The following is a 23,797-nucleotide window of genomic DNA, read 5'->3' on the forward strand; positions in this document are numbered from 1 at the left end:
TCAGTTGACCACAAATCAAAGTAATCTTACTGAGTCCATTCATTCTCATATTTCTACAGTTGTCAATTACATCACCCGGTTGCATCCAAGAACTTTTTCCCATTGTAGGGCAGTTCTCTGATGAATACAGGGAAATTAAGGATCGACCTTTGTACTGTTTACTGATGTAATACATTAGCCCCATTGTCCTCATACAATTTTTGAATGTTTGGGGTCTAGTGAGCCAAGGCACACCAACTGGATATGGCCTATAAGGGTTTATTTCCGAATGGTGATTAAGATTTCAGTGTTCACATACTGCTGCTCGGGGAACAGCAACTAGTCACTCTCAGTCTGCTTGTCCGGAATATGGCATACCCCCAGGTTTGCATGATCACAATGAGGCAGTATTGTACGAGTAATGGATGGCATTACCTCAGGCTCATGTAATCCTGATGGGGCAATACTGTACTTTACTGGATTATGGATGGATGGTAACATTGATGTGATCAACTTTAGTCACCATATGAAAGAAATATTAGTGGCATGTGGAAAAATTGAGAGAAATCAGACTCAATATAATTACTGTACTGTGATATGTTGAAGTCTAAGAAAATGTAAATGCTCTACACCTAATAACACCAATAACTTTCTAAATATCTCTCAGCTGAGTATCAGAATCCACATATACGATTCTGCTTCATATAAAAATAGTGAACCCTGGACACCTAAGTTATGACCTACTAATAATACTGAACCTTGGGCCTTCTTCTCATCGGCTAAGAAGGTTTTCTGACATCTCTTCCTTGACAGTTTTTAATTTCCACCTGACACCTTTTTATTCTTTTTTTCATGGTATTTATCTCTTATGGTGCTGGACAGGGACTCCTTCATGCAGTGCCACTGAAATAACTGGGCAGCTCCATTGTCTGGTTATACAGATATCCCCCTGCTCCGTGTCCATCCTCTGAAAAGATTATTAGTGGACTGCAAAGCAACAGCAACTTCAACCTGCAGTCCACCAGGTTCACATTCAGATGGACCTGGGGTTGTAACTACTACTATCTCTGTTATTGTGACATACACAGCAAAAATATCTGAAACTGAACATATTGTGCCACATGCAGAAATAAACTGGCAAGGAAGAGAGATTGGGAAGCATCCTTAGCTGATGAGAATAGGTGCCCTTATGCTCCAGCCAGATCAGGAATGCAGTTGGTAAAGGATAAAAATGCAAAGCATAAACCAAGGATCCATTAATACTAATTTGTTCAATGGGGGACTTAAGTATATAAATATGGATTTTTTTTTTAAAGCCATTATATATATTTTGAGCTGCAAAAGTTAATGTATTTATTATAATGAGTACTTCCCAGGAGTTCAGAAGTGATGATTTAAATATTTCTGTGAAAAATATACACTTTATAATGGATAATGACACTTTCTACATAGTAAACTTTGTGAAAATATCGATGTACAATGGCGTGATGTTACAGGGTGAAACAATATTATTCAGTTTGTCCTCAACTTGATCCTCTCTTTGGTAAATGTTGTCTAATATCGCTTATTCACTTTACACTTACATTTGTACAAGTTTTCTACACTACTAATCTCAACGCCAGGGCTTTTCCTGATATGCACAACTAAATTATTATTCAATGAATATCAAGATCCAGCTCCAGTCTCAGACACCACCATCTCTTAATTTTATCTTTTCATTCCTGTGTTATATTTTTTCTGTTTTATTCTTGCTATATACAGTACATATGATTCCTTTCAACTCTGGCAAGATTTCAGGCACTAGGGGAGTTAATGGAGGTTGTATTTAACCCCTCCAGTTTGATAAATCTTCCCCAAGTAGGGTGAGTCTAAAAGTAGCAAGTATAAAATGAGACGTCACCAGACTGAAAGGGTTATGTCACAGCACTGATGTAATGATGAATCCATGATACCCTTGGGTGGGATCCTCAAACACATTTACAATCCATTCTCTGTAATATCTCATAGCTACTTATTTTTGCAGGAGTGCAAGGTACTGGGAGGATTCTTTGCCAGTATTCTCTTTTCCTAACCCTTCCTGCCAAATCAGTCATATCAAGATGTTTTTTCCCATAACTGGAATTTGTTTTTGCATGAAAAACACAAGATGCATGGAGAGATTCTGCAATCTCTGTATCATTCCTGGAAAAATAAATCATACTTATGACAGGTTGATCATAAATTTGTTTGTGATTCTTGACCCTTGTCAATTCTCTTCAAAGTCCTTGCCTTTTCGCAAGTGTGCATTGTTGCAGCATCCTTTTTAGTGATAGTTCCTAGTTTTCAAAATGAAAATGACAAAAGATAACATTATGTGGTTGCTAAATGTGAATTTTCTAAACAGGGTGATTCTCACTTCCAGAACCATCATCACACCTATACACTTTTGAAGTCACTGTCACAGAAATACAGTGCATTCCAAATTACAGTTACACTCAGTGATAACTTATCTCCTTCCACACCCACCTATACTCCCTCACTCTAATTCCAATCACCTGTAACTACTGTACTGTCATTCCAAAGTAAAATTGTCCAGTATAGTTACAGGTGATAGAATGGGGGAGTATGGGTAGGTGTGGAAGGATGTGAGTCAAAGGTGAATGTAATTCTAATTTGGAATGGACTATACACATTAGCCACTACAGTCATGGTTATAATGCTCAGCTTTTTAAATCACTGACGCTTACTACAGCAAGGCACCTTCCATTAGCTAGGCTGTTCTCATTGTATGTATGTAAGGGATGAGTTTTAAATGTTACAGCTTCTATCCACACAACTGTTACTGTACATTGGGGAAACTGATGTATCAGCTACTTAGGTAGCAGTTTCTTTTAATTCATTGAGGACCTTAAAAAAAAAAAAAAATAACAAGGACCATTACAAAACTGAAAAAGAGGGGAATGGATCTCGAATGAACAAAGTCCTGTAGACTAATCCAGCAATTTTATATTTTTGGAAAGTGAGGTGGTTGTGTAGGCTAAAGTATGCCATTCGTGAAGTACTGGAATCCATCATACAGTTTGGTGGTGAGGGAGTTGATGGCATTGTACACTAGAGAGTCAAGGTGAGCCTGTAACTGCTCATCGGTCATGTTAACGTGGAAACGACTTTTGAGGGCAGGAACCACCGATGCACCAGCTCGGAAGCATGCCAACTTGGACCCTGAAACAAAGTAGCTAGTCATTTTATAGTTCAATGAAGGATCATATGTGGAAGCATCTCTAGGAATATGAATGTCCATTAGATAACTTATTAGCAATTTTTTAATGACATGCTAGAAGGGCCGGAGATTACAGTAGAGTTTTTCTCTGTATTTTAAGCTCTCCCACCCAGAACTTTTGTACTGTGCTTGTAACCACTAGATAATTTGATTAAACTTAGGACACACCTCTAGTAGTAGCTGTTGTGGCTCCAGACTCATTTGTGTGTGTATGCATGTCTGCCAGGAGAGTGGCTGTCAAATGAAGAGGACTGACTGATATGCATATGGAAAGCTGCCTTTCAAATCATATGTATGTATGTATGTATGTAGTTTTTTTTTTTTAAATACAAGAAAGAAGGAACCAAAGGCTAGGGGTCTGCAAATTGTTCCCTCTAAGAATAAACAAAAACAAGGTAACAGAGAGCCAAATTCAAGATCCATTCATTTCGAGATGCCTGGACACACTGCGTTTGAAAGACCAGATATCATAGGCAGTAAGAAAAACAGAGTTAGACAGTTCCACAGTTGACCTGGAAGACTGGGAACAGCAATTAACTCATGCATTAGAGATTTCGACAGAAAAAGGATGACAGTTTGTTGCTAGACAGGTGCTGTGTGCCCGCTGTAGTGGTGTAGGGATGCATGCAGAGAGTTCTGAGGAGCAGTGACCATTGAAGCAGCGATAGACAAGAAATGAAGATGCAACAGGGCGACAAAGAGACAGAGGTTGAAGGGAGCCAGTAAGAGCAGCAGAGTTAATGAGACAAAAAGCCTTTGACACCACCCTGTTGAGAAGAGCTGTATGTGGGGAGCCTCCCCACACATGAGAGTAGTACTCTACACAGGGGAGAATAAAGCTGGTTTATAAAGTCAAGAACTGTGCTGGGGTAAGAAGGTAAAGAGTAAGCTTAGCACACCCATCTCTTGGAAGCAGATTTTGCAAGAGAGGTAATATGCTCTTTCCAAGATAAATCCCGAGAGAATGAAACCCCAAGTATGTTTAAACCAGATGCAGGATTGAGCTGGATATTGTTAAAAATTATAAGGCACTCCTCTAAAAGATTTTGTTGGGTTAATAGATGTGAGAACTTTTTGACGCATTAAAAACAAGGTTATTTTTACCCTAATTAGAGATGTGAGCCAAGTCAGATGCTAGGTGTGCCATACCCTCATCCCTTGTTTGTTGAAGTAACTGCTGAGATGGATGCTGTAAGAAGCAAATGGAAAGGTGAAGGGTGAAGTCATCAGTGTATGTGTGGATAGGGTTTGATGTACAGCTTAGAAGGTCACTGATGAATAAAAGGAAGAGAGTTTGCAATAGGACAGAACCCTTTGGAACACCACCATTGATAGCTTTAGGAGAAGAATGGTGGCCATCTACAACAGCAGCTATAGAAGGACCAGAAAGGAAGCTAGAGATGAAGGCACAGGTAGAAGGGTAGAAACCATAAGAGAGTAGTTTGGAAATTATAGATTTATGCCACACTTGATCGAAAGCTTTTGAGATGTCAAGTGCACCAAAGTCCTGAAAGAAGGATGACCAGGAGTCTGAAATGTAGGTGAGAAGATCACCATTGGGGCATCCCTGGCGAAACCCATACTGATGATCAGAATGTTGGTTATGATAAGAAAGAACAGACTCAAAAACTTTTGAAAGCAATTGGGCGATAGTTAGAGAGCGGGGGATGGTCACCCTTCTTTGGGACAGGCTGAATGAGTGCAAACTTCCAGCAAGAAGGAATGGTGCAAGTTGACAGACAAAGGCAAAAGAATTTACCTAAGCTGGGTGTAAGCACAGAAATACTGTTCTTGAAGAAATCAGGAGGGACCTCATCAAGCCCATTAGCCTTGTTAGTATTGAGGCCAGTGATGGCAGAAAATAAATCAGTTGAAGAAATTTTAATGTCAGTCATGAGGAAGTCAGAGGGGGTAAGTGATGGAGAAACAGCACTGGAATCGTTGCAGGTGGAACTGGAGGAGAAAGTCTGAGCAAAGAGTTCTGCTTTATCTGTGGAAGAAATACCTACAAAGCCATCAGAGTGGAAAAGAGGAGGGAAGGATGATGAGGTAAAGCTGTTAGAAAGATTTTTGGGAAGGTGCCAGAAGGAACGGGAAGAGTTTGAGTTGGAGAGTTGTGGACATTTAGTACGGATAAAATTATTTTTAGCAGAGCGAGGAACAGATTTAGCACGATTCTGGGCAGAAATATAAAAAAAGATGTGATTCAGGGGTGGGTTGGCTCTGGTACCTTTTACAGGCCCTCTCCTTGTGTGGATAGCATTAGAACAAACATGACTGAACAAAGCCCCCTCCCCCCCATTTTTTTTTACACCAGGAAACCATTTACTATGCTGGGTGGTAACCATATAACCAAATTTTGGCGCCTGGTAGTTTAGTGGTTAATTATGGCGCTCCAATCAGATTGAGCCAGTGAAGGTTTATATCCCTGGGATGGTTGGGGTTTATTGCTCACGTAACGCCACTCAGGGATGAGTGCAGCTAGTCACTCTCATAAATGTGAGGACCAACTTGCCTAGCCTTGGTCTCCTACACTCCACATTGGGCAATGTAGGATTGGATGATGGCTGGCTGGCTTTTTTTTTTGCATTAGTCAAAGGATATGAGAAAGGAATGCATACTTCCATGGCCAAGAGAATAACCTCCGTAATGCATGTGGCACACTCAGATGGCTCTCAGCCGTGGAAGCAATAACTGTTCCAGGGAAAATCAAAGAAGTACTGCCCGAGGGCCTCCTAATCAGCGGCTCCAAAGTGCTACAACCGACGCTTCTTTGGAGGGTCTACACGCTGTACTGGAGCAATAGGACTTAAGGTGATAAAGTTGTGATTGAAGGAGCCTATTGGAGAGGAAAGATTAACAGCGTAAGCAGATGGATTAGTTGTAAGGAAGAGGCCAAGTAAAGTGCCCTCGCACAGTGAATGTATTCAGAGTAAACGATTAGCCTAGCGAACGAGCAGGGGGTAATCATGTCCACAAAACCATAATGAATGAGTTGAACCCTGAGTGAACGAAACTGGGGAAAAGAGTAGCCCATAACTGCCATCTCCTATACTTAACGACCCCCCCCCCTCCCCTAATAGACGCTGAACAATAGGCCAAATCTGAGCAACCTGCTGAGCAGAATCCAATAGAGGACAAAGATCTGCCTTTGTCGAAGATCAGTAATATTCTAGCCGCGGTGGATGATCTGAGAGAAGAGGTCAAGGCATATGAAACCAGCTACCTTAGGACAAAGGAAGTGCTCAGTGGAGTAGAATCCAACATTTTTTATTACACTGAAAGGCACAATATGGAAGTCAACATAAGAAAACAAACATTCATCACATGCCACTACAGAACTCAAGAACAACAGGAGCCAGTTGCCTCAACATTGTCTGCTACACTTCCTGGTGAAACCGATGATGTGATGTCAGTGGTGTCATCTTTGGACTTTGAAGGTTTTATGGAAGAGGTGAATGTGGTAGAGGCACGTGGGGAAGCGGTTCAGTCAATGATGAGGGGGGGACTGGTGACGGGAACGAGGGAATGGAAGGCGATGTGGAGGGGTCACCCTAAGTGAATCTCCCTGCCCCAGAACCACCTGTATTCAAGCCAATCAGGACTGCCATCTGCTCCACTTAAGGTAAATAACCATGTGTTTTATATTTTATATATCTGTACTGTATGTGTTTGAAATGTGCCCTTTAGTATGTCTCGATGGCTCAAAAAGTGGACTTTGAGGAAGTGGTGCCGCTCATATGCTATTTTACCCATAAGATATGTTGTTCACAGTGAACGGGCTCGTCTGCCGCCCATAAACTCGTTCACTGTGCGAGGACACTGTATGTTGGAACTCTCTCCAAGGTGGTCAGGGATATGGGTAGGGTGCTGTACATGCTGCTCTAGGTCATTAAGGATAGAAAAGATGTAGGCTTGTTCACCAGGTGGATTGGTGAAAGGAGAGTAGAGCCAAAGGTGGAGGTGCACACTGAAATTTCTTAGAATGGAGATTTCAGAGGAAGGAGAAATGGATAGGATGTGTTCCATCACAGAAGTAATACAGTATAATCAAAGAATTTTTCACAGCAGAATTAGGGGATAAGCAAACAGCACAGATATATATAGTCAGAGAATGACAGGAAAGCCAAAGTCAGAGAGTAGAGAATTCAAAAAGAATCAAGTTCAGGAACATGAGAGCAAAATACAGTATGTTGTTTCATACATATACACAAAAGCCACCTTTGGCTTTTAAATGAGTATACGGTATAGAAAGTAGGATGATACAGAGAAGGAAAGGCTGCGAATGTTGCAGAAATGAAGAAGGAGTGAGTCAGACAGTGGATCCAGGCAACTCGTTGAGTCATCACTAGGAGAGGGGTGGATGGTGGGGGCATTTATGGTCCCCTCCTCCCCCCTGGAGACTCCAAGGCTTGGTTAACCCGTGGATTGCGAGCCACAGCTCAGGCTGGGTAGAGTCACATTGCGAGCCACAGCTCAGGCTGTGCTGGCCATGCATCACCTTAAACAATTCGACCCCTACGCAAACTTACGTATGGCGCTACACAAAGACGGAGAGAGAAAGATCTTTTTCTTTTCACCTCATGATGCCTTGGATGTTTATCTTCAAGTTTATAATAAACAAAAACATTTTTTTTTTTTCTTTCACTACTCCCGTATGTAAACTTAGGCATGGCCCTATGCAAAGACGGAGAGAGAGAGAGAGAGAGAGAGAGAGAGAGAGAGAGAGAGAGAGATTTTTTTTCTTTTCACTAGATGATGCCCTGGATGTTTATCTTCAAGTTTATATTAATAAAAAAAAAAAAACTTTTTTCCCTTTGTTTTTTGCACACCACAGGGTGGGATAAAAAAAAGGGTAATTGCGCAATCGACGGGTTAAATGACGCCACTTTGGTTGAATTTTCAATAGGAAGTGTAATGTGTAATATGCTTGTAGTCTGGTGTTGACAGTTAGAGAATCTTGTATTGGAGAGTATGCTGGTCTACTCTCTATGTTACTGAAACAATGAAAAAGTTCAGCAATGGGAGATGGTCAGGAACTAGTCCTGAGGGCTGATGAAATATGAGCTCCAGCTCTCCCTGTCATCAGCTTTCCATCCACCTTGGGAGTACCGCTCTGCTCGACTGGTGCTATAGTTTACTGTATGTACAGTATGTCTGGTGCTGGAAATTGACAACTTGAAGTGGTAACATCAATATAACTTTTGCCAAGTTAATCAAATTTCCCTGAACTCCCTCCCTCCCTATTTCCTGCAAGGAAGATCGTGAATGCCAGGAGAAAGGCAACTTCAGCCAGCAGTATACTGGGTTTACATTCATATGAACTTTTAACCATCACTACAGAACAGTGTGTGTACATCCCCTGGCAGGTAGTCATTTTTTTATACAGCTGTCATTATTATCTTAAAATACCGCTCACATATTTTCTCCCTCATCTGTCACATTACAAACAGATGATATCAATATCCTCTTCCACTGTGAAAACAATCAAGAAAATGTTATTAACCCCCAAATGCCAGGCTATTTTTAATGCAGTCATCTCCTCACTTAGGGCATTTCCTAGAAACTGCTGAAAATTGCTTGTTTTCAAACCTTAATATCTTGGAAAGTATAGTACTCAGGGAAACGAATTAATGACTATTTTACTTGCCAACTCTTCCTCTTGTGAATGAAAGTATCTCCAGGTTTGTAGGTCATTGCGCTGATGAGTAATAACGTGAGGAAAAAAACTAATTTTCGGTGCAAGAGCAGGACGTGTTCGTGCGTCTGCCCGCAGCGCTGACTATGGCTTTGCACTCAACGTGATAACTTCTTCACTACTAAATAAACTAGACACTGTTGCATTCAAGGCATGCCTTATGGCACTATCACTGAGCCCTTTTCTAGAATCCTTGGAAAGAGATTTGGCAGGGGTGGAAGATGTAATTGCCTACAGGCAGCACGGATGGAATCAGACAAATAGGAAACTGATGACATTGTTGTACACCTGGCAAAAGCATGGGGCAGAGTGACTCGCCTGTGTGCTATGGAGGGACTTCCTCTCTACCCTTTGATGGCGAAATGAAATGACGGCCAATTCAAATGGTGGGGGGGAAGACATTTGCATGTACAGTCTAGCCATTACCTGGCGCCCATCTAGCACCCTGAGTGTGATGTACAGACGTTACCTGGCAGTTAGGGGTTAATTGTAGACATGCATGCACATATTTAAATACAAATTATTTCAAAACTACAAGTACCATTTACTAATCAAACTCATCATCATCACCACCACCACTACATCTTCTTCCCCATCCAACGAAGGGATACAGTAGGGTCCAAAAAGCAAGGGGGGGTGAGGGGGAATGAGAGGCAGAACTAATCAAAAGCATGCTCAGTTCAGTGGACCAAACACTCCTTCATGTACCAGCCAGGCCCCTGGAATTCCGACTCCCTTACACCCCTTGAATCTAGTGACATTTTGTTGGTATATTCTTGCTTCCTCCAGACCATTTTGTTTGACTTCAGAGAAACTTTTTAACTGGAGGGAATAGAAATGAAGCATGTGTAAAGGTTAATGGGCATCTAAGTTAATGGTTCATGATTGGTGTAGGCGTGTGACAAGGTTGTGTGATGTCCCCATGGTTGTTCAATAGTAAAACCTCTACAATTCGTCATTCTTCAAGTTGGAAACCTCTACAACTCGGGAAGGCTCCAAAATATTCATTTAAAAAATCAAAATTCCCAAAAATGGGCACGTGAGAGGAAGGGAGTCAGCAAAAATCCCCCCAACTCGGTAAGATGTCGAATTGTACAGTAGTGTTTAAGTGTTTAGTTCCCAGTATAGTACAAGTGATAAATACATTACAGTAATGGCCTTTATAGTGTAATTTGTGCTTTACACTGTGTACAGTGTCAAGTATAGTACAGTAAAGGTGTGCCCAAAAGTGGTCTTAAGCCCCCCAAACACCTCCAAAAACTACCAAAAGTCCTCCTCAATGCCTGCAATACACCCTACAACTGCATGGAATCATGATAAGGCAGCTTTTACTATTTATTGTAAAAACTTTTAATGTTTCCATTTTTTTCCATTTTTTCCTTTTTTTTGTGTGTGTGCTGGACGGGAACTTAAAGTTCATCCATACAACACAGCAAATAGGCCAACTCGGCAAGGCTAGCACATGTATTATGCCGAGTTGTGTGGTAGGTGGGGGTGCCCATCATCCACTCACTCAATGCAGAGGTGCCATATGGTCTCTACACCAAGCAACAAGCCAAATGGTTTCCTGTACCCAGGAAACCATTTACTGTACTATGCTGGGTGGTAACCATATAACCGGGGTTTCTGGCAGGGTTAAGTGTCCCCCAGATTCCCCTATCCAAAATCACTTAATCATGGCAGTTGTTTCAGAGAGCCTCGGAGTGCCCAATACCTGCCCAGGGCCCCAACCAAATGGGCAGACTCATGTGGCCATGTGGAATGTGAGAGGTGTGAATGAGGAGAGCAAGAGGGTGGAAGTGGTGAATGTGTTCAAGAGTGCGAGATATGCTGTGATGGCTTTGTGTGAAACGAAGATGAAAGGGTGCGAAGTGGAGGAGTGGGAGGGTGTGAAATGTGGAAGACAGGGAATGAATGGGAGAGGAAGATGCAAGGAAGGAGTTGCTTTGTTGATGAATGACGTGTGGCAGAGGGGAATGAGAGACTACAAATGTGTTAGCTCGAGAAGTATGTACCGGTATGTCAAGTTCAAGTCTGAGAAGATGAAAATGGCAGTGACTGTAGCATATGCACCATGTGAGGACAGAAGTGAGAAAGAGAAAGACAGGTTTTGGGATGAGCTGGGTGAAGTAGTGGGAGAAATGCCCAGGAGCTATAAAGCGATTGTGATGGGTGATATGAATGGGAGAGTAGGTACTGGTCCTGAGGATGTCATAATGAGTTGCTATGGAGTACCAGGAGAAAATGATAATGGGAAAAGACTAAAGGATATGTGTCAGGAGAGGAGGTTGTGCATTTATAACTCGTATTTCAAACACAGAGATGCACATAAATATACATGGTATAGAGGGAATGGGGATCGTGTTGAAAGAAGCCTGATTGATTACGTGCTTGTAGAGAGGTCGATGATGGGAATGGTTGCTGATACGAGGGCTGTGAGAGGACGATGTGGAGATCTGTCAGATCATATGACTGTGGTATGCAAGATCAAGCTAAAAGAAGTGAGGTGGATCAGGAGAGAGAGAGACAGTCAGGGGGAAAGACTGAAAGTTGAGAAGCTGAGGATCAAAGAAGTGGCAGATGAATACAGGACCAAAGTAGAGGACGAATTAGAATTACTGAATTGGAATGAAAGGGATCTGGACAGACTGTGGAATGCATATAGGGATTGCTCACTTAGGAATGCTAAAGAGGTATGTGGTGTGGCAAGAGTAACAACAAAAAAGAAAGGTACGGCATGGTGGGATGAGGAGGTAAAGAGAGCGGTGGAGGAAAAGAGGAAGAAGTGGCTAAAGTGGTTACAGGATAGGGGTCCAGTTGAAATAAGTACTGAATATGTTAAGAGCAAGAAGCACGTAAAGAGACTAGTGAAGAGGAAAAAGAAGGAGGTAAATGAGGATCTATGAAGAAAAATGAATGCGACCTACTCTGAAAATAGAAAGTTATTCTGGAAAGAGGTGCGGAAATGTAGAAGTGAAAGCAGTAAGAAATGGGATGGTGTGAAGGATGCAGGTGGTAGATTATTAACCCATGGAGATGAAGTAAGGACCAGATGGAAAGAATATTTTGGAAGCCTGATGAATGGGGATAGAGAGAGCAGAGCAGCTGTAAACATGATTAGTTTTGGGGGTGTGCAGAGAAGGAATGCAGTGCCAGGAGACGTAACACTCGCACAGGTGAAGTGCTGTGAAGTGGCTGAAAAATGGGAAAGCAGCTGGGGTTGATGAGGTGAATGCAGAGATGCTTAAATGTAGTGGAGAGAATGGAATGAAGTGCTTGTTGGAGACATGTAAGAAGGCATGGATGAGTGAAACTGCCTGCAGAGTGGAAAAACGCTGTGATTGTACCCCTGTACAAAAATAAAGGTGAATGAAGCGAGTATAAGAATTATCATGGCATAAGCTTACCGAGTGTGGTAGGGAAGGTATATGGAAGAATTATTATAGAGAAAGTAAGAGAGATATTAGAAGTCCTAGAGAGTGATGAACAGGGTGGCTTTAGGAGTGGCAGGGATGTGTGGACCAAATATTTGCAGTGAGACAGACAGTAGAGAAGGCTTGTGAGAAGGACCATAAGGTGTTTATGGCATTCATGGATCTGGAAAAAGCATATAACAAAGTGGACAGAGAAGGATTGTGGAAAGTTTTGCACATGTAAGGTGTAGAGGGTAAGCTGTTAGGTGTCGTCAAGAGTTTTTATGATGACAGTGAAGCATGTGTCAGGGTTACTGGGCATCTAAGTGAATGGTTCACAATCAGTGTGGGCGTGTGACAAGGTTGTGTGATGTCCCCATGGTTGTTCAATGTATACATGGATGGGGTGATGAGAGAAGTGAAAACACGAGTAATGGAGAGGGGGATGGCATTGGTAATGAATGGTGATGGATGGAATATCTCAAATTTGTTGTATGCTGATGATGCAGTACTGCTTGCAAGTACCAGACAAGAACTTGGTAGGCTAGTGCAGAGTTTTGCTGATGTCTGTAAGCGTCGTTCCTTAAGAGTAAATGTAGAAAAGAGTAAAGTGATGGTTATTGAGAGAGAAGGTGACTCCCAGTGCAATGTAACAGTGAATGGAGAGAGACTGGAATTGGTGAGAGAGTTCAAATACCTGGGTACAGTGATAGAAAAGAAAGGAAAATGTGCAAAAGAAGTTGAAAGTAGAGTGACAAAAGGAAGAAAAGTAGCTGGTGCAATGAAGGCCTTGATAAGAAACTGAGGCTTGAGTGTTGCAGCTGCACGAGGCTTACATGAAGGAGTGTTAGTGCCAACTTTAACATATGGGTGTGAGACTATGATGTGGCATGAAAATGAAAAGTCAAGAATAAGAGCAGTGGAGATGGGACTGCTAAGGAATGTATGTGGAGTACTGAGGGTGGATAGGATACGAAATACTGTGATTCGTGAAAGATGCAGAGTGAGGAAGTTGGTGGACACCAGAATTGAGGAGAGTGTACTGAGATGGTATGGTCATGTGGAGAGAATGGATAACAATAGAGTGGTGAAGAAGGTACATCTGAGCGAATTCCAAGGAGGGAGGAGGCGAGGTAGGCCAAGAAGGTGGAGAGATATGGTGGATGAATGTGTGAGGAAGAGAGGTTTGGAAGTCGGTGAGGCTGGGGAACTGACAGGAGGTTGAGTTGGCTGGATGAATTTTGTAAGGAGATATGCATGATCAGGGATTTTTGGCACCCCTTTTTAATGTGGCAGCGTCTGGATTGACTCTGTCGGATAAGATATGTGAAGCTAAAGAACGTGGTGAATGTTTTTGGCGTATCCGATAGAGCCAGGATTCCGGGGGCGTGAATGATGAGTGAATGGAAGCGTGGCCCATTGGATTGGGCAATTTTGGGCTGTCTGGACATTGCTACACCTCACCCTGCCCTTGGGTGGGAAAGGAGGTCCGGATGATGATGATGATGATGATGATGATGATGTAGAGGTTTTACTGTATATAAGGATGGGGTGATGAGAGAAGTAAAAATATGAGTAATGAAGAAGGGGATGGTACTGGTAATGAATGGTGATGGATGGAATATCTGAAATTTGTTGTATGCTGATGATGCAGTACTGCTTGCAAAAAACAGACAAGAACTTGGTAGGCTAGTGAAGAGTTTTGCTTATGTCTGTAATCGCTGTGCCTTGAGAATAAATGTAGAAAAGAGTAAAGTGATGGTTATCGAGAGGTGACTCCCAAAGCAATGTTACGGTGAAGGGAGAGAGACTGGAATTGGTGAGAGAGTTAAAATACCTTGGTACAGTGATAGAAAAGAGAGAAAAATGTGCAAAAGAAGTGGAAAGTAGAGTGACACAAGGGAGGAAAGTAGCTGGTGCAATGAATGGCTCGATAAGAAACAGAGGCTTTAGTATTGCAGTCGCACGTGGCTTACATGAAGGAGTGTTAGTGCCAACTTTAACATATGGATGTGAGACTATGGTGTGGCATGAAAATAAAAAGTCAAGAGTGAGAGCAGTGGAGATGCGACTGCTGAGAAATGTATGTGGAATACAAAGAGTGAAAAGGATATGAAATAATATGATTCGTGAAAGATGTGGCGTGAGGAAGTCTGTGGACACCAGAATCGAAGAGAGTGTACTGAGATGGTATAGTCATGTGGTGAGAATGGATAACAATAGAGTGATAAAAAAGGTATATCTTGAGTGAATTTGAAGAAGGGAGGAGGCGAGGTAGGCCAAGGAGAAGGTGGAGGGATATGGTGGATGACTGTGTGGGGAAGAGAGGTTTGGAAGTCGGTAAGGCTAGGGAACTGACAAGAGATCGAGCTGGGTTGATGAATATTGTGAAGAGAAGTGCATGATCAGGGATTTTGCACCCCTTTTTAATGTGATTCAGGCTGACTATGTCGGATATGTTTATGTGAAGCTACAGAACGTACTGAATGTTTTTGGCGTATCAGATAAAGCCATGATTCTGGAGGCTTGAATGATGAGAGAATGGAAGTGTGGCCCATTGGATTGGACAAATTTGGGCTGTTTGGACATTGCTACTCCTCAACCTGCCCCAGGGTGGGAAAGGAGGTCTGGATGATGATGACAATGATGATGATGATTAGCAATGGCTTTCTTTTACCCTACACTAGCATGGGGACTCTCCCAAGTTGCGTATATTTGTCTGGTAGCAGTAATAATAAAAATCAAAGGACATCACACAGACTGAGTGGGTTAAACACCAGTACAGTAATTCAGTATGCTATCATTAATGTAGTTCTTCCACCTTACTGTGGCTAACCTATTTTTCTTTGCAGTTAATTATACATAGTGCAAATGGTAAGAAAGGCAATGTTATGGTTCTACATCCTTCCCATAACACTGCTTCATGACTAGTACCATATTTCAGAGTTACTCTTCTGTTACAGCAAAGCATTCAAGATAAGAGAGCTGGCATATTTAATCTGTTAATGTGAACTGAATATACCAACCTGAGCTCATAATCTCGACCAACGATAAGATCTTCTCATTGTGTTTTCTCGCTGCCAGAAGACCTTGCAAGAGGAGGATCTTAAAGTACGCAAACATGTCTGAGTTCTCTCCTCCCATGACCTCCACCAGCTCTGGTGTCAACTTGAAGGGTGATGCCTCAAACCCAAGGTTCCGCGGTGAAGACGATAGCATAAAACCAAAGTCTATGTGGATGATGTGCCCTTCATTGTCCAGGAGAATGTTGCCATTGTGTCTGCAAAGAAAAGTACTGCCAATGTCATCATCATCTCTGATGCCTTGCTTCCTGCTGGGAACCCTCTTACAGGGCATGGCTGTAACAGAACAGCTTCCAGATTACTTTTTCTTGATATACCTTCCTCATTCTCTGAGATACTCCTCTTCCTCTTCCTTCTCTCTCACCAACATACTGCTTCACCATCTTCTTTTATACCATATAATGTCTACCCCTACCAACATTACCACCAGTCTCTATAATGTCTACCTCAACCAACATTACCACCAGCCTCAATTTCAAAAACTTTTTTTTGACACCCTATATACAGTATGTGCATTCTTTGAAGCCTTTAAGTCCATACCACTTCAGTGTACTGTATTTCTTTTTATCAACTCATCATCATCATCATTATCATTTTGCTAACCTCTTTTTCTACCAAAGAATGGGGTGAGGTAGGGGAGAAAGAAATAAAAAAAATATATAAAATCATGCCCACCGAAACAATCAATCATATTCCTCAAGCCGTCAGAATCCACAATAACCTTACTCATACATGGGGTGGTATGGATCTAGAAATGGGAAACTCAACAGTCCCATTTTACCCACTCTTAGGCACTAAAGTTCATTCATCTTAACACGGCAAAGATTTTCATTGTATTGCAGCTTATTTCCTGTAGCTTAGTGGTTCTTAAACCATTTCAAATCTGATACCTCCAGGTTCAACTCCAAGTCAACCTGATACCCCCCATCACTGATATCATTAGTCCTTTCACTTTCATTTTCCTGTATAAAGACTGTGTCTCTGCTCTGTTTTTATCCAGACCAGCACAGACAACCTAGTCTTGCATACACGTTTCTTTTTTCTCTAGGATGCCTTTCTGGATACCCCAACAACCTCCCTAGGGGTACTGAGGCACTACTTTTAAGAACACCTGCCACAGCTCAAAGGCAGAGTAAAACAATACTATAGCTTCACATCCTTTGCATAGTATTACTTCATTACCAGCATCACCATCTAGGGTTTCCAGATGGTAGATGGATGGGCTATCAACCCTGGAGGGAAATGGCAAGAGAGTGAAATGTGGCTACAAGCTTGGTAACCGGCCACAATTTCATCACTCTTAGAAGGAAATATTCAGCTGCAAGTACAGTTGGTGATCCTTCTTCCAAGTGACTGTACAGAGAGTCAAAGTCCAAACTGACTCTCACATGGTTACAAATTTTATTACGTCTCAAATTTCTTTTTCCCAATAGCTCTTAGCAACTGTTCAAATTAGCTAGTTTGGCATGCTATTTAGCTTTCAGTCCATAGAAAACATCAGCTGTACCATGGTTAACCCCAATATGGGGATTCCTGAAGAAGAAACATGGCATCAGTTTTAGATCAGACTAGTCTAGCGTTAATCTCTTGCTACAGCTCAGAATTCAAGATGAAGCAATGGTAATTTTTGGCCACATTATAATGGACAGAGTGTAGCCTCCTTCCTCTGGTGGAATTCTATCTATCTATCTATTGCCAGACACCATAATCCCGCAAAGGGTGGCCATATGACACTGAGTTAGTTGTTTTACAGGGAGGGGCACCAACCCTCCACCAACCCACTTGTTGACACGTACGGAGCACGTATGGTTTGGTTTTATGGTTACCACCCAGCGTTGTAAATGGTTTCTTGGCTTGCAGGAAACCATTTGGCTTGTCACTCAATGTAAAGCTACCTGTAAAGGAAAGAAAAGGAACAAGAAGTGACAGGAAAGATAGGAGAAATAGGAAGAGAGGAGGGCAGGCACAGAAAAAGAATGATAAAAGCTAAGGAAGTATGCAGCACTACATCAAGTGCCTCCAGTCACTTCTTGCGGATAAAACCTACTATATGGAAAGCTGTCACTCCAACTGGGACATTCTAACCATTAAACCACAGGTAAAAGAAAAGCGTAAATTTATGGAATCCACAGCCTATAACCAGACATCTTAATTCTGGAGACATGGCCAAAAACAGAGAACCACACTTCCCTCCCTCCAATTTATTCCATCCATCAATCATATACCACTCCACCTCATCCTTAGAGTCCCCTTTCCCCTATCACCTTAAGCCTCATTCACTCTCTCTCCTATAGTGAATCTGTTCTAACATGACAAAGACCCCTCTCAGTTCAACTGATGACCAGGTGTAGTAAGATAAAAGGATCGTTCTTACTAACCAAAGTAATGCATCTCTCCATCAAAACAAAGGCTCTTTGAATTTCATGCAACCATGAACTACTATTCAAGTTATGGGAGTGACCTAGTTCAGTCAGGTGAAAAAGAACTAACAATATTCAATCTTTCATTCTTCATTCTCTCCACACTTACCTGTCTTTAACCTGGATAATGTAGCAGACAAGACAATAGGCAGCGCAGGACTCCACAAAGTTCTTCTGAGCTGTGAGAAATTCTTCAGAGTTTTTGTCCCCAAACTCCTTAATGAAATACTCCAGTAAGGTCATCTTGCTGTTCTTCTTGATCTGATGTAATGAGCAAGTGTTGACAATGGGCTCAATCATCCCAGAATCATCTGAGATTACCAAGATCCTGGAAAGTGACTCAATGTTAATGACAAACTGTAAAGAGTACTACAAAGTCTTTTATAACACCTAAAGATGGATCAGGTTAGGATCCAGAAACAGGGAAAGAGAGAGTCAAAAAGGAAGGACTATCAACAGCATGCCTGGAGAAATAGTCCTGACAATCATCACACATTTACGACTACAGAACTTTAGTTCTACCACACAGGCATAATACTGCTGTAATACAACTGCTACAGTGGCTGAGTGGTTAGCATTACTGACTGCAAAGCTGCTGGCCCATTTGTACAAGGGTTTGAATCATGATGCTGGTAGCTGGTGTTAACCTACTTCACTCATGTGTCCATCCACCTCTTGTAGGCTGGTAGGTAAAGTAAGCACCTATGGTAACACCTAGGTGAGGTGCAGTAAATGGTAACCTGGAGGATGCAGTGGCCTTGTACCCCACGATAGTGGGGGAAACACCTTGCCACAGACTCAAAGGCCTACGTTATGGAATGAGCAATGCTGCTTAGTACCTAATAGTGTCTGCCACCACCTTTATAACAACAAAGTTTTCATTATAAGTAGCCACTTTTGACATTCTTTTCGTGCTATCAGGTACAGTATACTGTAACTCAGGGAGTTCATTTCATTCTTACTATCATCAGATGATTTTACTCAGCTTATGGGAGATTTTTCCATCAGCAAATGTTTGATGTGTCCTTTCAGTACAAGACTTCTTTTTTTTATCATCACCATCATCAATACACTGGATAAACTTGTCTGGAGGTTGTGTGCATAATATGCTAGAAAAGGAAGTCACTTGAACTGAATAGTTAATGTTTCCTTGTTACAGATAAAGCAAATTAACAAGTTCCCCCAATTTACAGTGAGGGACTGCCTGTCATTTGGTTCATTTTGACAAATGCATAGGAATGGATGGGAGGGAAAAACAGGGAAGAGCTTAGGTTCTTTGTATCTCTAACATTTTGGACTACACAGAGCCCATCCTCAGAGAGACTGTACAATACTTAGGAAATTAGAGATATTTATACACAGGAAGCTCCCAGGACCCTTCCCATGTCTGTTGCTCATTGGCTGCCCTCCTCTGTTGTGCTGACTTGACCTGCTGGTTCTGCCGTGACCTGACCCCGCTCCTTCCTATACAGTACCTTACTGCTCCCTCTTCCCCTCCAATTTGGTGAGGTCAAAGCTATACCTGCTGCAGTGTTTGGCTAACACATAAAGCAATCTAGGTGATTAGTATGAGTCTGGGGGAAACAGCAGTCAAATAGATTATTTTCTGGTTAGGATGGCTGATAGGAGGTTATTGAGGGATGTTAAAGTTATAGGAAGTGAGGAGTGTGTGCAGCAGCACAAACTATCGATTTGTGATATGGTGCTTAAAGAACGAGTGATGAAAAAGAGGACTTATGTACCTAGGAGGAAAATATGGAAGCTGAAAAACTAAGTAGTAAGGGATGCCTTCTATAAAGAGATGAGGAGAGTGAAGCTGAACAGGGAGCTGTAGACAGAGGTGTTAATGAACAGTACAGAGCCCTCAAGAACAATCTCTTGAGAGTTACTGATGTAACATGCGGTCGGACAAGAGGACCACCAAGACAAAGTAACTTGGTGGTGGGATGAGGGTGTAGAAGCTGCAGTTAAGGAGAAAAGGCTTTTCCGGGAATGGAAGAAGGGTGGTAGCAAGGAGGAATACTTGGCTGCCAAGCGTAGGGCTAGAAAAGAGATATGCAGGGCGAGGTCTGAGTCACAGAGACTTTTACTTGATAACCTAAATCATGAGGAAAGGAAAAATATGATATTTAAGGTGGCAAATCAGATGAAGAGGGATAATTGGGATATTATAGGTGAGCAGTGTGTGAAGAATGATGAAGGAAGGGTAGTGGTGAACAGTGAGGATATTAAAGATGCATGGAGAGAGCATTATAGCCAGTTGTTGAACGAGGAGTTTGACTGGGACAGGGAAGGTTTGGAGCCAGCAGATCCAGTGTTTGGCCCTTGGCCTTTGATTGATGCTGCTACTGTGAGTGAGGCAATAGGCAGGATGAAGGTGGGGAAGGAAGCAGGTGTGTCTGGGTTGACTGCCAAAATGTTGAAGGCCTCAGGAGATATAGGGGTGAGGTTAGTCACTGACCTGATAAATATGATTATTTATAAGTGTGTTGTCCCAGATGATTGGCTGAAGAGTGTAATTGTAAATGTGTATAAAGGGAAGGGTGATCCCCTGGAAAGAGGAAATTATAAAGGTATAAAGCTTTTAGATCAGATAATGAAGGTAATGGAGAAAGTTTTAGAAGGTATGATTAGAGAAAGAGTGAATATTGATGAGATGCAGTTTGGGTTTATACCAGGTAGGGGGACCACTGACGCCATATTCATTGTTCGACAGCTTCAGGAAAAATATATTGGTAGGAGAAGTGATCTGTATATTGTTTTTGTTGATTTGGAAAAGACCATTGACAGAGTCCCTAGAGAGGTAGTGAAGTTGGCAATGAGAAAGCTTGGCTTGGAGTAGTGGCTGGTTAGGGTGGTTATGGCTATGTACGTGGGTGCTCGCACCCAGGTAAGAGTGAATGGAGATTTGAGTGATGAGTTTTCCGTGAATGTTGGTGTGCATCAGGGGTCAGTTTTGAGTCCCATGTTGTTTATCATGGTACTTGAAGCCCTCTCACGTGACTTTAGATGTTGTATGCTGATGATTTGGTGTTGACTGCAGAGAATGAAAGGGAGGTGGAGGAAAAGTTTAGGAAGTGGAGAGATGGTATGGGGCACAAGGGGCTTAAGAATAAATGCAGATAAAACAAAAGTGATGATATCTAGAGTTGGTGGCAGTACTGTCAAAGACGAGGGAGAGAGGCCATGTGCAGTTTGCCACTAGGGTGTGGGAAGAAATTCTATCTTGTGCGGTGTTTGTGATAAATGGGTGCACAAGAGATGTAGTGGTATCAGAGGTAGACTGCGAGATAATGCTGATTTTATGTGTATGGCATGTCGGGGAGAGCAGGTGGAGATTGTCAGACGTGAAAGGATTGAACTTGCTGGTGAATCTCTTGAGTGTGTGGAAGAGTTTTGTTATTTGGGAGACATGTTGTGTGTTGGAGGTGGGGCTGAAGCTAGCCCTGTGGCTAGGGTGAGAAGTGGTTGGAAGAAGTTCAGGGAGCTCTTGCCTCTTCTGACACTGAGAGGGGTCTCCCTACATGCTAAGGGGTCTTTGTATGCAGCATGTGTTAGGAGTGTAATGCTGTATGGTAGTGAGACCTGGGCAGCAAAGGAGGAGGATATTCACCGGCTCAGAAGTACAGAAATGACAATGATTAGGTGGATGTGTAGTGCGTCCCTGCATTCAAGGTCTGGGGGGGCTGGGTTTACAATGGAAGAGTTGAGAGGTAGGACGGGACTGGAGTGTATTGGTGTTGTGATGAGGAGAGGTAGACTGAGATGGTTTGGACATGTGGAGAAGATGGGGGATGATAATTGGGTGAGGAAGGTGAGAAGTGTTAATACTGGGGGTGGGGTTATGAGGGGTAGACCAAGAAAGACATGGGACGAAGTCATTAAGTGTGACCTCAGGGTTAAGGGACTGAACAGGGAGGCTGCATTGGATCATGCAGCGTGGAAAGCCGCCTTAAGGTGACCAAGGCCGACGCATGCAGGCATGTTGGAGTCTTTAAAAACAAAAAGATGCACATGCTGCCACTAAAGCATTCCTTATCTTTTTCTCTAAACCTTTCTTTGAAATTGCTGATTCCAACTAATCTCGTACATGTTGGTACTGATATAAATGCAGGACTTGGGAATTTGAAGTGTTATGCCTACACACATCTGCCTCATATTTGGTGTGTCCCGGTTTCATCTGTATACACTTTTAGGCAACCATTACAAGGCACTGTATAGTACAAATGACACTGTTCTCATTAATGCTGCTTTCACCTTTACTCTTTATTCGCTGGCTGATCTTTATCCCTGATGAAGAAGCTATCTGAAATCCTATCTATAGCCCAACGCCCTAATCCCACAAGGGGTGGCTACATACAAAATGCATCCAAGTCGCTGTCACCCACCATTTGACTACCCTCCCCCCAGCTCACTCCCCCCTCCCTCATATACCTCTCAATTCCATCCCTCCACCTCATCCTCGGTCTTCCCCTCCCTCTTCCTCACCTACATACACCCTCCTAGTCGGTCTTTCATTCTCCATTCTCTCCACATGTCCAAACCACCTCAGTGTATATCTCCTAATCTCAACCACATCCACCCCACAACGTTCTTTCACTTCTTCATTCATCAACCTGTCCCTCCATGTCACTCCACATGCTCCTCTCAAGTAGCTCATTTCCACTGCTCTCACTCTTGACTTGTTCCCATCTTGCAAGATCCATGCCTCGCTTCCATACGTCAGGGTAGGGATCACAATACCATCATGCAGTGACTTCTTAACTTCCATACTAACCTCCCTATTTCTCATCACTGCTTTCTGTAAATATTCACTTATTATGGAAGCCCTGTCTGAGTTTGGGGCAGATATGTATCTTTTTCTCTCAGTATCTGTGCTCATATCATAACCTCAGTTCCTCTTCAATATCCTTTCTGTTTTGTTTCTAAGACTTAAGAGCCAACCTTCAGGGTAACAACCTCAACCTCACCAAATGGGAGGAGAAGAGGGAGCAGTTAGAGGGAGCAGAGTCAGGTTGCTGCAGGACAACCAGGTCAGGTCAACACAACAGAGGAGGGCAGCCAATCAGCAACAGACACAACAAAGGTCCCTGGGACATCTCTATTATCAGTGATGCCTTAATCCTGTAAGGGATGGCCAAAACAAATTGCCTCCATGTCACCCTGTCCCCCGCCATATCACTGCCCTGCTCCAAGCTTACATCCCCCTCTCTCATATGCCTCTCCACTCCAACCCTCCATCTCATCCTCAGCCCCCCCCTCCCTCTCCACCCTTCTACCTCACCCACATACACTCTCCTCATCAGTCTCTTGCTCTCAATCCTCTCCATATGGCCAAACTGTGTATAAATATCTCATACTTCCTCACTTTAGTACAGTCTCTCTGAGGATGGACTCTGCATAGTTTCTGTATAAATATATAAAATTACTAACTTGTATGGTCTTAGCCAATGGGACACTTTTTTCTTTCATCCGTACTTTCTGAAACAGGCAGGAGTTGGTATGCCAACACTCTCACTTCCCCACCATTCAAGCCCCTCGAATCCTCTGACATGACTATCTACACATTATTTATGTGTGTGTGTGTGTGTGTGTGTGTATGTGTGTGTGTGTGTGTGTGTGTGTGTGTGTGTGTGTGTGTGTGTGTGTGTGTGTGTGTGTGTGTGTGTGTGTGTGTGTGTGTGTGTGTGTGTGTGTGTGTGTGTGTGTGTGCGCATGTATTTTGATTTATTTTATCTGTCAGACGAAGTCAACTGCCATGTTTGCAATTTTAAAAAAGGGGGGAGGGAAGGTATCAAACCCTTGTCATGTGCTCCTCCTTACATAGTTCATCCAATGAACTCAGTCCCCTGTCAGTTCCCTAACCCCATCAGCCTCCATACTGCACTTTCCAGAAACAAACTCTCATTTACCACATCTCATGTTTCTGTATAAATATAACAATT

At 42.6% G+C, this 23,797-nt stretch overlaps 1 protein-coding gene across 1 annotated transcript in view; it reads right to left on the bottom strand.

The window, feature by feature from the left end:
- Positions 1-2,764: 2,764 nt before the first annotated feature.
- The window catches only part of fwd (phosphatidylinositol 4-kinase beta fwd), a 143,735-nt gene continuing 122,702 nt past the window's right edge, over positions 2,765-23,797 (bottom strand). The window contains exons 11-13 of the mRNA XM_080269874.1: positions 17,962-18,180; positions 15,376-15,629; positions 2,765-3,180 (exon numbers count right to left, since the gene is read on the bottom strand). Coding sequence (XP_080126000.1) covers positions 2,996-3,180; positions 15,376-15,629; positions 17,962-18,180 — 658 coding nt within the window. The 3' untranslated portion in view covers positions 2,765-2,995. The remainder of the gene's footprint in view (positions 3,181-15,375; positions 15,630-17,961; positions 18,181-23,797) is intronic.

This window comes from Coenobita brevimanus, chromosome 38, assembly GCF_032717465.1.
Source record: "Coenobita brevimanus isolate Jiangsu-jjx chromosome 38, ASM3271746v2, whole genome shotgun sequence".
Taxonomy (NCBI): domain Eukaryota; kingdom Metazoa; phylum Arthropoda; class Malacostraca; order Decapoda; family Coenobitidae; genus Coenobita; species Coenobita brevimanus.